General features: G+C 41.2%; 1 protein-coding gene across 1 annotated transcript in view; it reads right to left on the bottom strand.

Annotated features, from left to right (window-relative positions):
* fbxl17 (F-box and leucine-rich repeat protein 17) overlaps positions 1 to 17,276 on the bottom strand; it is a 918,512-nt gene that overhangs the window by 70,000 nt on the left and 831,236 nt on the right. Inside the window, exon 10 of the mRNA XM_084309285.1 lies at positions 17,186 to 17,276. This exon is cut by the window's right edge and continues 52 nt beyond it. Coding sequence (XP_084165411.1) covers positions 17,186 to 17,276 — 91 coding nt within the window. The remainder of the gene's footprint in view (positions 1 to 17,185) is intronic.

Here is a 17,276-nt window from a genome sequence, read left to right as displayed (position 1 = left end):
TGGCTGAGACGACTACTGAGCGATCTCGGAGTGGAGGCTACGTCCACAGTGATCCTGGAAGACAACCAAGGAGCCATCGCAATCGCGAAGAATCCCGTGAACCACTCCAGGACAAAACACATAGACATTCGCTACCACTACATCCGTGAATGTGTGCAGAATGGGCAAATAGAACTGCAATATTGTCCAACAAATGACATGAAAGCAGACATCTTTACCAAGCCACTGACTAAACAGAAGTTTGAGTACCTTAGGGGAGAGATTGGACTTTTTCCTATTTAAATAGAGTGGTTATTTGTGCTTGACAGGTGAACGCCGAACGCTGCCTGGTCAAAGCAAGTCTGAAAAATGTGAAAAAGAGTTCCAGTAAAAGCATTGTAAAATGAGAAAGTATTTTTTGTTGTTGTTGTTTAAAGATATTTTTTTCTTGATGTTTCTTTTTTATGAATGAGAGCATGGCTCTGTAATATTATTTAAAGGCACTTAATGCCATTGTAAAATTGAGTGGGAGTGTTGTAATATTATTTAAAGGGACTTGAATGCCATTGTAAAAGTAAGTGGGAGTGTTGTAATACAGTACTTTTACCTTACCACTAGATGGCACTATCAGTCAATACCACCCTCTGCTTGTAGACAGATATTTAGTACTTCCTGTCATGCTGTATGTTGTGTCTCAGTATGGTGTATGGTGCAACAAGGAATAAAGCTCTGGAAATATACAACAATATCAACCACTAGGGGGCATCAAAACGACGTGTGTTTAGTGCCCGTTTGATGGGCTTGACAGACGGTAGTCACTAAAATAGACATTGATCCATTGTATCCGTCTGGTAACGCCTGATTTCAATTCTGTTTGTTGGAGTGTCCGTTTGTTGGACAGAACTCACACTGTCTCTGCCAGAAGGTTGGAGACGGTGAACTTTTGGAACTGACGGATAGCTCACCATCCACAAAGCTGTTGTTTCTGCAATGGCACGATTACGATAGGTCCTACTTTAAAAACAAACCAACGGATGGTAATACCTTTCCTGTCCGTTCACTGATGGACCAATGCGGCTTCAGTCTGGTCTTTTACATTACTTGACGTGGTCGTTATGCATTGTGCCTTTTCTGATGTCGTCTGACATCAAGGCCTGCAAATGAAAGCTGTAACATCTGCACCAGTGGGGAGGTCGATAGCTAGCTACGTTAAACACGTTTTTAATGAGTGATTACACAGAAACAAGCTTGCTACTTCATTCGTATCTGTAGCCTACTGTAGCTCACATTGCCAAGCTAATGGCGAGCCCTCCATTGGTAAGTGCTCCTTGCTTTTGCATTGAAAATCAACAACACAATTGACCGATCTTTTAATTTATTTAACATATATGGGTGAATAAGAACATCATAATGCAAACACACAATATCCATCGTATCCAGATGAGCGAGTGAAGTGAAGGCTAATCAGTTGTGCGCAGATTTCAGCACCACATAGAAGGTGGACAGCTCCCTGTACACACATACCAAAGCCAGCTGGAGACCGAGGGGGAGACGTTGGAGCATTTATGGACATGTATCTATATTCATATCTCAAGTCGTGTGAATAGCGAACAAGTGAAGATTGTTTCCCAGTGTCTAAAAAACACTCATCTATTTATTTATTTATTATTATTTATTATTTATTTATTTATATTTATTTATTTATTTATTTATAATTACTTCCTTCCGTGCCTGGCTACACCACAAGCAAGAGTAAATCACTTCACACACTGGGCAGTACATTAGGTAGGCAGTGTTCATGGCTCCAAAAAACACAGCTAGTTGATTCATTAAAGCTAATTCATTGCTTGTGACATCGTCAAATATTCTGAACAGCTTGTTTTTAGGCTTGTCAATCTGAATACTTCAAACTCTTGCCAAAACAGTGTATGTCATTTCAGACTGCCGATTGCAAGACTATAGGCAAAACCCACGTTCCATAATATTTCCATAATCCCCTTTACAACATCCCCCAAACAAACCTCACAAGTCTGAATCGAATATATAAAAAATAAAAAAATAAAAATAAACTGCATTTGATATTTTTTGCAGTGTAAAATCAAGGCAGTGGACCTTTCCGAGCCACATGCACAGACTGTGGGGTACGGCGAATGCAAAATGGAACCGTTTTCCGCTAGATAAAAGAGGAGAGACTTTTCCTCTGGGTCTTTCAGCTGCCTACTTCAAAAGCTTGGCACCGAGACCGAGCTCTAAAAGGAGGAGAAAATGAATTGATTTGATTCTTTTCGGGGGATGTGTGGATCAATAGCATTCTTTCCCTCCCCGTCAGAAGGGGTTGGTTCGGCCCCGAGGGCATGGGTTGTAATGAGTGGAGGCAGGCAGAGCGCGCCATTCCCTGCGGCTTGGAAGGGGGGGGGATTGTGCTCTCAATGTCCCATTCTAAACTGTGTTAACAACAAATAACATAAATTCCACTTGGACGAGTCACACTCGCGTATATGGTACATGTGCACAGATTCCCTCTCTCTATCACACAGACAGACAGACATGCAGACAGAGTGGCGGGGGGAAATAAATAATGTCTTATATGACAAATGTACACATTCCACTCTATAAAGAGTCAGTGTGGGCCAACAGCTACTGAAAGAGCACCTGCGAATGAATCAACATTCTGACAGTGCTCTGAACAGACGTCTGGGGAGGAATCAACATTCTGACAGTGTTCTGAACGGACGCCGTGGCTCACTGTGACTTCATACCTGAAGACCCTTCAGGAAGAAAAGACTTGTTAATCTCTTAAGGATCGGGCAAAAATGGGGCTGTTTTTTCTGCATAGCCCAAGTAATTTGCGATTTATTATACTTTATACGTATAGCTAGGGATGGGAATTGATCAGATTTTATCGATACAATTCCATTATCGATTCTGCTTATCGATCCGATTCTTTATCGCTTCCCTTGTCGATCCCTGATACATTTTTTTATTTAAATAAATAAATTGGAAATGCAACAGAACTAAGCTGGTTAGAATAACAACATGCAACTTGACATTTCTGATTGTCATTTATTGTTGAGCCCCCCATGTCAGAAAAATACAAAAACTGTAAAAAAAAATTTAAATAAATTAACTATAGCCTACACTTAAATAAAATCATGTATTTGAGATTCTCTTAAATAATTTTTTTAATCTTAAACTAATTTAATCTATTGAACCGTAGTTGCATTCAACAGGTCGTTATTCCTCTGACTCGCGCGCGCACACACACACACACGCACACGCACACGCACGCGCACACGCACACACACCCACGCACACGCACACGCACACACACACACCTCCCTCCCTCCCTCCCTCCCTCCCCCCCTCCCTCCCTCCCTCCCTCCCTCCCTCCCTCCCTCCCTCCCTCCCCGGTCCCCGCTCGCCCCTCCCTCCCTCCCTCCCTCCCTCCCTCCCCGGTCCCCGCTCGCCCCTGTCCTGTAAGGTACTGGCTCGTGTTTCTACACGGACATGTTTGTATGTTTGATTGATTGAACATTTTATTAACAGATTGCAGAATGGGTACAGTACAGCGCAATACATACAATTTTTAAGGGGATGCAGACCAGAGAAAGACTTTCGTCTTGTTTACATCAGGGTCCCCCCATTTTCAATTCATCGTAACATATATGACATACATGACATACAGATAGACAGTTGCACGGTATGTTGCACGGTACTTCCTGACTTACCTACTAGTAAACAGTCAACGTGATCATCACACGCTATCCGTCTCTTATATATGAACTAAAGAGTACAACAGCCCCCACCCTCTTTTTTTTTGCCCCGAATTAAATGAATGACTCGGTTCTAAAGCATTCGAGTCGTTTTCAATCACTGCACTTAGAAACAGTCAAACAGCGGGAGCGTTTCGGGAGCATATGACCAAAACCCAGGCAATTTCGAGCCCTTAAGGAATCAAATAGTCTGCTGACTAACGCTAACGTTATTGTTTTGAAATGCGCAACTGTCAGAAAAACATGGCAGCGATAAGAGGAATCGATAGTCACCGAGGCATGCGATTCCAGGTATCGGACAATTAACCGGTTTTCGATTCCCATCCCTACATATAGCACATGCATGAGTCTGGTCTCTTTTGAAAGGTAACATTCTGAAAGTTTCTTACACAATAAAGAAAGATCACTTTAAGCGCTAATGAAATAGAGTAAACGTTTTGTGTACTCACATTTCTTTTTACTGCCAGATGCCTGTTTTTAAGTTCAAGCTGAGAGGTAGAATATGGAAGACACAATGGTTCCATAGCCTGACGTCTTATGTAGTACAGGTGCAAAGTTTATAAAAATCACACAGGAAGGCGGTTAGGTGGTCGAGCGGAGATTGCGTTCGTCACCAGCCCCGGAGCTGTGAGCTTGGTTCGCCTGTTCGAATCCAGCTCACAGCTCCGGGGTTGTCACCAGCTTGGCTGGCCGTCTGCACTGATACAATTGGCTGTATCAGAGGGTGGGAGAAGCTGGCGGGGTGGGTCCGGGTCGTTGTAAACAGCGACTCCTACAGTTCGGTCGGGGCGCCTGCTAAGCGCGGATTGGACGTGAGGGGGATAGTGTGGTCCTCCCACACGCTACGCCCTCTCAATGAGAATCCGCGCTGCCAGGTGAAAAGAAGCGGTGATTGGCTGGACGTGTGTCGGAGGAAGCACGTGGTAGCCTCCACTCTCCCAAAATGATCTGACTGTGGGGGGTAAAGCGCAGCGACCAGGAAGGGACTGGGAATTGGCATACGACTAACATTGGGATGGGAGAAAATCGGAGGAAAATGGAGGGGGAAAAAGACCCAAAAAAAAATAAATAAAAAAAATCACACAGGAAATGTATGTTTTACAAATGTTTTTGTAATGTGTGTACCGGTAAAATTCGGCATGATTATCCAAAATGGCCGTCCGCTGCCATTCATTTCTATGCTCTCGTCAAAACAATGGACTTCTTCGTCTTCTTGTGTCACCTTCCTCCACTGTCAGCGCTCGTCTGAGATCACTTTCGGAGCAGACGCTCCTTGGTTACAACGGTAGTCAATCATTTTCGCCATCAGCGGTGACTGGTCAGTTCAGGACTGCTCACAACCGGACACTTGTCAAAGGACTCCTTTGTTTCATCACAATTTACTCAAGCCTAGTAACAGACACAATATTTCTGACACTGGGAATACATTCCATGAGATCCATAGATGTCCCTAGATACCATGAACATGCTAAATGGACCTTGTAGAAGTGGAGCAATCTTCCATTTACTTAGGTATGTATTTTAGGCGGATTTACAGAAAATAGGGCTAGGATTTAAGAGGTTAAACAGAAGGTTTTGTAGATACAGTACTGAATTCTGCCATCCGGACACATACAATTTGAAATATGATTATAGAATATCAGGCCTATAAATGACCTTATTATGGCCAAGTCGTACATCTATGGATCGGGCCAAATCTCCCCTTTCCAATGGCAAAGTTCAATCTGGATTTAGTATCACCAAGCGTGCCGCAAAAAACGTGAATGAAATCTACTGTAAGTACAGTTACTTTTTTATAATGTAAATGTCTAGACATTAAATTTTCTTTTTTTGCTAGACAGAAAGGTAAATAAACTAACTGCATTCTAATTTAACATCAATAACGTTCAGGTTTGTTCCTGCCGTGAGATATGATCCCGAAAATAAAGAGAAAAAAAAATGTAAAAGAAGTAAGATGATTGACCAGGGGCTGGCGTGAGCTGGGAAGTGTAGTTTTTTTTTATTTATTCGAAAGCCCATCGAAAGTCCTGGGTCTCTTCTCTCAAAAGACTACACTCAAGTTAGGTTGCGCCAAATCCTTGTGTCAATCCTCGCCTTTTTCTGACTCGATGCACTGAGATTTCTACAACTCATATTTCACTAATAACACTTAAAACCATTGGTAAACAAAGTCCCGAGGGGGTAATCCCGAAAATGCGATCATTACAAAAAGCTTGGTTTAGCTTAGGTCTGGTAAAATACAACACTGTGATCGTTACAGAAACATGTTTCAGGTTCAGTAAAATAGACATAGAATATACCTTACCTTAGGAAGAAGGTACTCCAAAAATAATAATTCCAATGATCCCATCGGCGATCGCGATTACTCGTTTATATGTAATTACTTGTGTATATGGGAAACTATAGGTTTTGAGGCAAGAAGATCTCAGAGCGATTGCTCTGCAAGAGCTCCTCCCCCTCAGAGCGAGTCAGGACAGAAAGGGATCAGGACAGACACCGTCAGAACTAGACTATCAGAGTTAAAAAGGTAGGCAATACTGCCACCTGGTGAGATTCGATCGTCATTGCAATTCCAACGTAGGCAGATGAATTAGGGAGACCTAGAGGGTTCTGGCTGACCGTATAGAACGGGGATCAAAGGAAAATATCAAAGGATCAAAACCCGAGAAATCACGGGTTTTGGCACTCAACGCATGGCGAGATAACCCGACTTATCTCGGGTATGGCACCCAATGAGTTAAGAGGTTAAGAAAGTGTGTAGGTAAATGTTTTCACTGTGAACGCATTCCATGGAGCCTGAGGCGACAGAACTCTGATCACGTCAAGAACAAACAAACTCAGACGGAAGAGCATGTCACTAATACTGCCCAGCAGGTTGGGGGTTCAATTTCCACTGGGACCACCCCTGACTGAAAATGTAAGCAGTCACGGTGCTGAGGCACTTTAGACAGACGTCGCCACCCAAACACATGTGTTACATACAATAAAACATTCACACACAAGTACACACGCTTATACTCACACACACACACACACACACACACACACACACACACACACACACACACACACACACACACTTATACTCACACACATACACACACACAAACAAACACACACACACTTATACTCACACACATACAAACACGCTCACCATACACACACGTATACTCACACACATACACACAAATGCACACACTCACCAACATGCTCACCACACACACACACACACACACACACACACACACACACACACACACACACACACACACACACACACACACACACACACACACACACACACACACACACACACACACACACACACACACACACACACACACACACACACACACACACACACACACACACAGTGTTGATATCTAGGTCAGAATCTCCTCTCGGCTCCGTGGCTCCCAGGCTGTAAAAAGCAGCACGGAAGCAGCGTTTATATAAAGTGTAAGACAGGAAATGGATCTTTCACACCCCCTCCGTATGAAAGCAGCCAGCTGGATCATGTTAGCTGTTAACTTATATGAATTCTACACATCCAGGGAGCCCTGTGACTGCGGGAGAAAGGTTTTGTGGAGAGCTGTTACATTAAAATTCCCCAACGTTTTGACAGCTCCAAACAAATCTAGACACGGGCCCCCGGGGGCAAGCGCTGTAAAAAGTGAGAATAGTAACAGATGTTTTCTTTGCTTTTTAATCTTCTATATGTGGATATACTGAGCTAATTTATTAAGTATTTGGAGTCACAACTAACTGTGCTAGCAGATCATTGAACTTGTTTAGTGATGATGTCATTTATGTTGTACATAAAGCCCTCTGGGGTCTATGGAAATGTTTTCCTATTTTTGTTTTGCCTGGTGTAATTGTGTAATAATAATACATGTATAACCTCAACACTGTAATGTAACCTCAACCCTGCTGTAGGTTGAGGCCACAACAATGTGTTGTGCATCCACACTTGATCATATATCTTAGCATATATCTTAATATGATAGTATGTATTTATTTGAATGAGTATAAAAGTTAACATGAGTACATATTTTTATATGAACATATATATTTTAATATGTCTATATAAACGTAGGAGCCCGGGACCCAAGTTGACTCTAAAGAGGTTATTTTGTGTATTGTATTGTATCTGTATGGTGTGTAGGTTACCGTGGTAATGTAACTATAAAGAGGTTGTTCTGTATGGTGTGCAGGTTATTGTGGTAATGTAACTATAAAGAGGTTGTTCTGTATGGTGGGCAGGTTACCGTGGTAATGTAACTATAAAGAGGTTGTTCTGTATGGTGTGCAGGTTATTGTGGTAATGTAACTATAAAGAGGTTGTTCTGTATGGTGTGTAGGTTATTGTGGTAATGTAACTATAAAGAGGTTGTTCTGTATGGTGTGTAGGTTATTGTGGTAATGTAACTATAAAGAGGTTGTTCTGTATGGTGTGCAGGTTATTGTGGTAATGTAACTATAAAGAGGTTGTTCTGTATGGTGTGCAGGTTATTGTGGTAATGTAACTATAAAGAGGTTGTTCTGTATGGTGGGCAGGTTATTGTGGTAATGTAACTATAAAGAGGTTGTTCTGTATGGTGTGCAGGTTATTGTGGTAATGTAACTATAAAGAGGTTGTTCTGTATGGTGTGTAGGTTATTGTGGTAATGTAACTATAAAGAGGTTGTTCTGTATGGTGGGCAGGTTATTGTGGTAATGTAACTATAAAGAGGTTGTTCTGTATGGTGTGTAGGTTATTGTGGTAATGTAACTATAAAGAGGTTGTTCTGTATGGTGTGTAGGTTATTGTGGTAATGTAACTATAAAGAGGTTGTTCTGTATGGTGTGCAGGTTATTGTGGTAATGTAACTATAAAGAGGTTGTTCTGTATGGTGTGTAGGTTATTGTGGTAATGTAACTATAAAGAGGTTGTTCTGTATGGTGTGTAGGTTATTGTGGTAATGTAACTATAAAGAGGTTGTTCTGTATGGTGTGCAGGTTACCGTGGTAATGTAACTATAAAGAGGTTGTTCTGTATGGTGTGTAGGTTATTGTGGTAATGTAACTATAGAGAGGTTGTTCTGTACTGTGGTTACAGTGGTAACAAACCTACTGTATAAAAAGTTAGTTCTGTTAGGTTACCATGGTAACAGAACTCTAAAGAGGTTCCGTCTGGGTCATGCTGGCCTCAGCTGCTATGCACACGATGAGAGAGAGAGAGAGTCATAGAACTCCATCCATGTGAGTCAACAACAGAAACTAATCAAGTCTTTCATATTAACCTCATGAGAACAGGCCATCTAGAATCTAATCACTGACAACCAACAGGAAACAAATTACATATTACTAGGAAGCAATTTTCCCCCTTAGAATCTCATCTCTGTTCCTTTCTCTGCATCTCTCTTTCCCTCTCTCTATCCATCTATCCCTACCCCTCTATATCTTCCTCTCTCTCCCCGACTGCCCTCTCTCTCTCCTTCTCTCTCCTTCCTTTCTCCCTCAAGGGAACATACTCAGTTGAACTTGAAACAACAGATAAATAGACCATCCTCTGAATTCTCCAGATGAGAGGGATCTGCCCTGGCCCTAGCTACGGATGTTCACTTCTGAACAACACAGGAAAGAGACGTGAGGGAGGCAGTAGTGGGTCTTGTTTTTACTGATATATTCACAGCAGGAGGTCTGGACTACACTGCTGGACTAATATCACAGTTTACAGATAGAGGCAGATGTACAGAAGGATGGATTGATGGATGGATGAGAGGGAGGTAGGGGGTGGATGGATGAGGGAGTAAAGATGGATGAATGGAGGGATGGATGATAGATGGAGGGAGGTATGGATGAGGGAGTGAGGATGGATGGAGGGCTGAATGGAGAGAGGGATGAGAGTGGGATGAGAGAGGGATAAGAGAGGGAGGTGTGGCTGGAGCGAGGATGAGAGTGGAATGAAAGAGGGGGTGTGAAGAGAGGGATATAATATCTTTCAGGCTAATAATGCGTGAATGTGTGTTACATGTTTAGAAACAGAGAGGGTTCGAGAGATAGAGAGGGAGGGAGGGATGGAGACCATCCCTCTGACAAAACATGTTTGATCCATGACATCATGCCAATAATGATGGCAATTGAATTAAAATGAATGAATGGTATGGAGAGAGAGAGAAAGAGAGAGAATAGAGAAAGAGAGAGAAAATAGAGAAAGATAAAGAGAGAGATATAGAGAGAGAAATATATATATAGAGAGAAAGATATATATAGAGAGATAGAGAGAGATAGAGAGAGAGAGAGAGAGAGAGAGAGAGAGAGAGAGAGAGAGAGAGAGAGAGAGAGAGAGAGAGAGAGAGAGAGGGAGAGAGAGATAGAGATAGAGAGAGAGAGAGAGAGAGAGAGAGAGAGAGAGAGAGGGAGAGAGAGAGGGAGAGAGAGATAGAGATAGAGAGAGAGAGAGAGAGAGCGAGAGAGAGAGAGAGAGAGAGAGAGGGAGAGGGAGAGAGAGATAGAGAGAGAGAGAGAGAGAGAGAGAGAGGAGAGAGAGAGAGACCCACCTGCTAGTGTGTAAAGTCCTTCTTCTTCATTACCTCCAGATAAACATGACAGATATACAGTCCGCTGCTCTAATGGTCACAATCCTGGCTCTAGCGGCTTCATTATGAAATACACACATGATAAATACGAGGAACACAGTGATCTCCACCGACCACTTTGTCTCCAGCGCGAGGTTGCGACCCCCGGCCTAATGTGTTTCAGTTATACCACGGTATAGATATAATAACCCCCCGCCGTGCAGACCATTTCATCAGTAATGCGGGGGGGTCGTGACCCCTGCCTTTATTACGGATAAATAGATAAATATGAGCGTGGCCTTGTAATGTTCCGTCTCTGTGTAGAGCTCTTAATCATTCCCAGATGGGTCGTGACCCCGGGCTAATATGTTTTAGCTCTACTGCAGTATGAATACATAAATATCACGAGAACGGCACTCGCAAAGAAGCCCGGCACCGGCACGCGCCAGCGGCCAAACATCTGCACACGTCCCGCTGCCGCCCGTCCAACATCCGCTCTATTGATTTTCAATTGAACAGTGGTGGTAATTTGGCGGCTAGGTGGCGCAGTGGGCAAGGCACTCGCCACCAATGCAGGAGACGCTGGGTTCGAGCCCAGCTCTCGGCGTTGCTACCAGCTTGGCTGGTCGTTCATACTAATACATTTGGCAGTATTAGGGGGTGGGAAGCTGGTGGGTGGGGATCGGACGTTGTGGACAGCGACTCCTACAGGTCGGTTGGTGCGCCTGCGCAGTAGAATCAGGAAGCGACGGGGGCGGCGTGTGTCCCTCCCACGCAGACCCCCGCCGCTGAGAGATGGCGCTGTGCAGGTGAAAAGATGCGACGGCTGCCTCCTCGAGTACCGGAGGGGACACGTGATGCAAGGCTTCGTCCACATTGCAGCCGACCAGTGGGAGGCATGGCCTAACAGCGTTCGAGACAGGGGAGGGTAGAATTGGACAATACGAAATTGGGGAAGGGAGAAAAATAGAAAAGTTGATAAAAAGTAGATAAAAAAAAACAGTGGTGGTAATTTATGTAATATACTTGTCATTGAATGATTTGAAAACAAAATATCAGAGAATTGAGATCCTTGGCCTCCTGTTGAGGCTCTCTCTCTGTCTCTCTCTCTCTCTCTCTCTCTCTCTCTCTCTCTCTCGCTCTCTCTCTCTCTCTCTCTGTCTCTCTCGCTCTCTCTCTCTCTCTCTCTCTCTCTCTCTCTCTCTCTCTATGTTCAATGATAGAGATATAGAAAGTGGAAAGTGGAGATATAGAAAGTGGCCAAACGTTACAATATAAATACTAACTGGATAGTTGATGATAAACATTTAATTTCATTATCTGAAATATTATAAAATCATTAAGTCTGCTATAAGCCATTATCCCTTTGTGTGTGATTATTATTGTCTCACAGTAGTGTGTATATATACATTGTGTGTGTGTTTTTAGCTAAAGTGGATAGAAAACACAGTACTGTGCAAAAGTCTTAGGCACCCAAGAGTTTTTATATAAATTGTCTTACACTAGATTATTAAATGTTTAATAATAATATAAGCTGCATAAGGAATACAACCAAATCCTCTGTCATACCATAAAATTGTATCATTATTTTGCATCGTGTTGAATCGCATCGTATCGCCCCGAATCGCATTATGTTGAATCAAATCGTATCGAATCGTATCGTATCTCAACAGGGGTGAATCATATCGCATCGTATCGTATCTCAACAGGGGTGAATCGTATCGCATCGTATCGTATCTCAACAGGGGTGAATCGTATCGCATCGTATCGTATCTCAACAGGGGTGAATCAAATCGTATCGAATCGTATCGTATCTCAACAGGGGTGAATCGTATCGCATCGTATCGTATCTCAACAGGGGTGAATCGTATCGCATCGTATCGTATCTCAACAGGGGTGAATCGTATCGCATCGCCCGGTGCTTCAAATGTATCGTTAATGTATCGTATCGTTGGCACCGTATCGAGATGCGCATCTCATCGGCCTCAGTGATGGAGATGCACATCCCTACTGTATTCATCCTATATTTTTCCCGATGGTGCAACCTGCTGTATAAAAGCAATAATACACTCAAAGCCTGTATGTCATGAATATAGCCACATCTGTGATGCCTACTCGAGCTTCGCTGTGATGCCTGCGGGTGCATCAGATCACTCTATATCTATATATGTCTATATTTCCATCCCTCTGCCTGTCTGTCAGCAACTATGTCTCTCTGCATATCTCTCTCTCTTTCTCTCTTCCTGAAACTGTATTCTCTTTTTATCTGTAAATGTGTATTCTTTATTCTCTCCCTCTTATATTCTCCCTCTTTCTGCCCCCCTCTCTCCTATTCTCTATCCCTGTCTCCTCTCTCTCTCCCTGTCTGCTCTCTCTCTCTGTCTGCTCTCTCTCTGTCTCTCTCTCTCTCTCTCTCTCTCAGTGCAGGAAGAACAGTGAGGATGAGAAATGAGAGCAGCTGAACCAAGAGTCAGTTTATTTTCACTATAAAGTCTTATTTAACAGCTTTGAAATAGTACCATGAAATTATATTATGATAACAGCTATTATGATACTGGATACAATGGTTGACATTCAGTTGAATATTGTGGTGGAAAGTATTACAATACTGAAGTGTAGGGAACCCCCTCCAGGAGGAAGGACACTGAGGCTACAACTAAATAATTTCAAAAGACTCCACTAGTCATTTTAAATTAAATTAATTTTTAATTATAAATGTATTCATATTTACATATATTAGTATGGTAGTATGGTCATATACGATAGTACGTTCAAGTTCAAGTTTCTTTATTAGTTGTCATATAGAAGTACAGAATACTTTTATACAAAATGCTTCTTTCTGTTTCGCTACAGAGACTGTGCTAGGCAAAAATAGATAATAAAATAAGTATAGCAGTATAAAAGTATAAAATAGAAGTCAAGTACGTAGACAAAAATGTTCAGTATATACATATATACAATGCTCAATGTAGAGTAGAAGTAACTGAGTTACCATACAATATACTATACAATGCAAAGCAGAAGTGGGATGAGGTACAATTTAGGTACAATATAATTTACAGTAAGGTGTAATGAGGTATTAGGTATGAGGGTTGTAGTGCAAATTCTTTACAGATAAATATAAAGTGTGCTTAGGTGTACTAAAGTGATTAAAGTGGGTGCTGCAGTGAGTTGTATGTTTAAAGTGAGTGTGTGCGTGTGTAAATAAAGAGCACAGTAGTATAGTCCAGGGGTTCCCAAAGTGGGGGTCGCGACCGGGGGTTGGAGAACTATCTGGGGGTCGCCAGATGATTAAAAAAAATAAAATAAAAAATGTATCCCCAAAAAAAAAATTATGCAGTCAGGCCACTGAATTTAGAAGCAGGCCAGGCCAGTGTTTCTAGTTGCAGCAGCGCAATAGTTAGATAACCTAGGTGGGGAACAACCAGGAGATCACTGCAACTCACGCAAGTTGGAGAACTATCTCTCTCTCTCTCTCTCTTGCTCTCACACACACACAAAGGGAGCCGCATGTGATTGGTGGAGGCGGGACCCTTACAAAAAACTGTTGTTGCTAATCATTGACACATGCTAGCCTGTAATAATCCCCCCCAGAAAAATCTACTTTGCATTTGATATATTGCAAATATATGCCACATCACACACACTGGCATTTAAAGGGTTAGAATTATAAAATTAATATGTGGTGTTATGATCAGGCTGAAGTTGAATAAAAGATTGTATTTTTTCAATCTGACATTACAAAAAAACTGAAAATCCATCAAAATCAGTGTTGTTGCTAATCATACATATGCTAGCCTGTTTTTTAACAATAATTTGTGATGCCATCACAAACACTGGCATTTAAAGTGTACAAATAAAAAAAGTCCTGCACCAGAATGCAGGAAATGAAGTCTTTGTAACAAAAAAAATCCTGGTGGGGGACCCCCTGACCCCCTGCTTAAAAAGTGGCCTGACTGGGGCTATATTCTGCACTATATTTCCTGGCCTGAATGATTTCCCCAGTCCAGCCCTGGTTAAAAGCCTCCAATGCTTATTAGTGTGTGTGCGTTTGAACGTTTGCATGTTTCAACCATACATTTCCATTAAAACACATTTTTTAATATATTTTTTTAACCTCCTATAATAGTGGGGGTCGCGGCTCTCTGACGCTGGTTATTTGGGGGTCGCGGCCTGAAAAGTTTGGGAACCCCTGGTTATAGTCAACTATAATAATATGAATATAGTCTATAAGTGAGTATGGTCAAATAGTATAGAAAATAAAGGACACTGTAGTATAGTAAACTATAGTATATGAGTAAAGTATAATAAACTATAGTCTCTCCTGTCTGCCTGCTGAGGCCAGAGTGAGAGATAAGAAGTCAGTCAGGCACTCCGATGAGTTAACATAATTATAAAGAACCCACCCTGGTAAATAAAGGTTATAGAGAACCTACCCTGGTAAAGAAAGGTTATAAAGAACCTACCCTGGTAAATAAAGGTTATAAAGAACCTACCCTGGTAAATAAAGGTTATAAAGAACCTACCCTGGTTAAATAAGGGTTATAAACAAAACTTACCCTGGGTAAATAAAGGTTATACACAAAACCTACCCTGGTAAATAAAGGTTATACACAAAACCTACCCTGGTAAATAAAGGTTATAAAGAACCTACCCTGGTAAATAAAGGTTATAAAGAACCTACCCTGGTTAAATAAGGGTTATAAATAGGGATGCTCGATATTGGCTTTTTTACAGATACCGATACACCGATATTGTCCAACTCTTAATTTCCGATACCGATATCAACCAATACCGATATATGCAGGGTCCCCCCCCCCCCCCCCCCCCCCAAAATGGAATAATTTCAGGTAATTAACATTACATATCTCTTGTTGTGGAATTAACACAACATTATGCATACTTTTGACAATAAATAAAATCTGAATTTGTTCTTACTTGCTTGCCTGGGTAAATAAAGGTTATAGAAATGTAAAAAAAATAATATATATATATATATATTTATTTTTGAAAACCGATACCGATATTTTCCGATATCACATTTTAATGCCGATATCGGCTGATAATATCGGTAGACCGATAATATCGGACATCCCTAGTTATAAACAAAACCTACCCTGGGTAAATTAAGGTTATAAACAAAACCTACCCTGGGTAAATAAAGGTTATAAACAAAACCTACCCTGGGTAAATAAAGGTTATAAACAAAAACCTACCCTGGTAAATAAAGGTTATAAACAGAACCTACCCTGGTAAATAAAGGTTATAAAGAACCTACCCTGGTGAATAAAGGTTATAAAGAACCTACCCTGGATAAATAAAGGTTATAAACCAAATCTACCCTGGTAAATAAATGTTATGAACAGAACCTACCCTGGTAAATAAAGGTTAAAAAGAACCGACCCTGGTAAATAAAGGTTATAAAGAACCTACCCTGGTAAACCTACCCTGGTAAATAAAGGTTATAAAGAACCTACCCTGGTAAATAAAGGTTATAGAGAACCTACCCTGGTAAAGAAAGGTTATAAAGAACCTACCCTGGTAAATAAAGGTTATATAGAACCTACCCTGGTAAAGAAAGGTTATAAAGAACCTACCCTGGTAAATAAAGGTTATAGAGAACCTACCCTGGTAAATAAAGGTTATAGAGAACCTACCCTGGTAAATAAAGGTTATAAAGAACCTACCCTGGATAAATAAAGGTTATAAACCAAATCTACCCTGGTAAATAAATGTTATGAACAGAACCTACCCTGGTAAATAAAGGTTAAAAAGAACCGACCCTGGTAAATAAAGGTTATAAAGAACCTACCCTGGTAAACCTACCCTGGTAAATAAAGGTTATAAAGAACCTACCCTGGTAAATAAAGGTTATAGAGAACCTACCCTGGTAAAGAAAGGTTATAAAGAACCTACCCTGGTAAATAAAGGTTATATAGAACCTACCCTGGTAAAGAAAGGTTATAAAGAACCTACCCTGGTAAATAAAGGTTATAGAGAACCTACCCTGGTAAATAAAGGTTATAGAGAACCTACCTGGTAAATAAAGGTTATAGAGAACCTACCCTGGTAAATAAAGGTTATAGAGAACCTACCCTGGTAAATAAAGGTTATAATGAACCTACCCTGGTAAATAAAGGTTATAGAGAACCTACCCTGGTAAATAAAGGTTATAAAGAACCTACCCTGGTAAATAAAGGTTATAAAGAACCTACCCTGGTAAATAAAGGTTATAGAGAACCTACCCTGGTAAATAAAGGTTATAAAGAACCTACCCTGGTAAATAAAGGTTATAAAGAACCTACCCTGGTAAATAAAGGTTATAGAGAACCTACCCTGGTAAATAAAGGTTATAAAGAACCTACCCTGGTAAATAAAGGTTATAGAGAACCTACCCTGGTAAATAAAGGTTATATAGAACCTACCCTGGTAAATAAAGGTTATAGAGAACCTACCCTGGTAAATAAAGGTTATAAAGAACCTACCCTGGTAAATAAAGGTTATAAAGAACCTACCCTGGTAAATAAAGGTTATAAAGAACCTACCCTGGTAAATAAAGGTTATAGAGAACCTACCCTGGTAAATAAAGGTTAAGGTTATAAAGAACCTACCCTGGTAAATAAAGGTTATAAAGAACCTACCCTGGTAAATAAAGGTTATAGAGAACCTACCCTGGTAAATAAAGGTTATAAAGAACCTACCCTGGTAAATAAAGGTTATAAAGAACCTACCCTGGTAAATAAAGGTTATAAAGAACCTACCCTAGGTAAATTAAGGAAGTTTGACAGGGGTCAGTGTGGTTCTGTGTAAACACACACATACTGTACACACACACACACACACGCACACACACAGTAGTAAGGTGTGTATTACCTTGTCACATCTCATAAGGCCCAGGTATCGGAGGGACTTGCTGCTCTTGGCGATCTGTGTGGCTCCCTGGTCTGTGATGTCTTTACACCAG

Source organism: Notolepis coatsorum (assembly GCF_963971535.1).
Source record: "Notolepis coatsorum genome assembly, chromosome: 2".
In the NCBI taxonomy this organism is placed as follows: domain Eukaryota; kingdom Metazoa; phylum Chordata; class Actinopteri; order Aulopiformes; family Paralepididae; genus Notolepis; species Notolepis coatsorum.
This window is presented reverse-complemented; position numbering and strand designations above follow the sequence as displayed.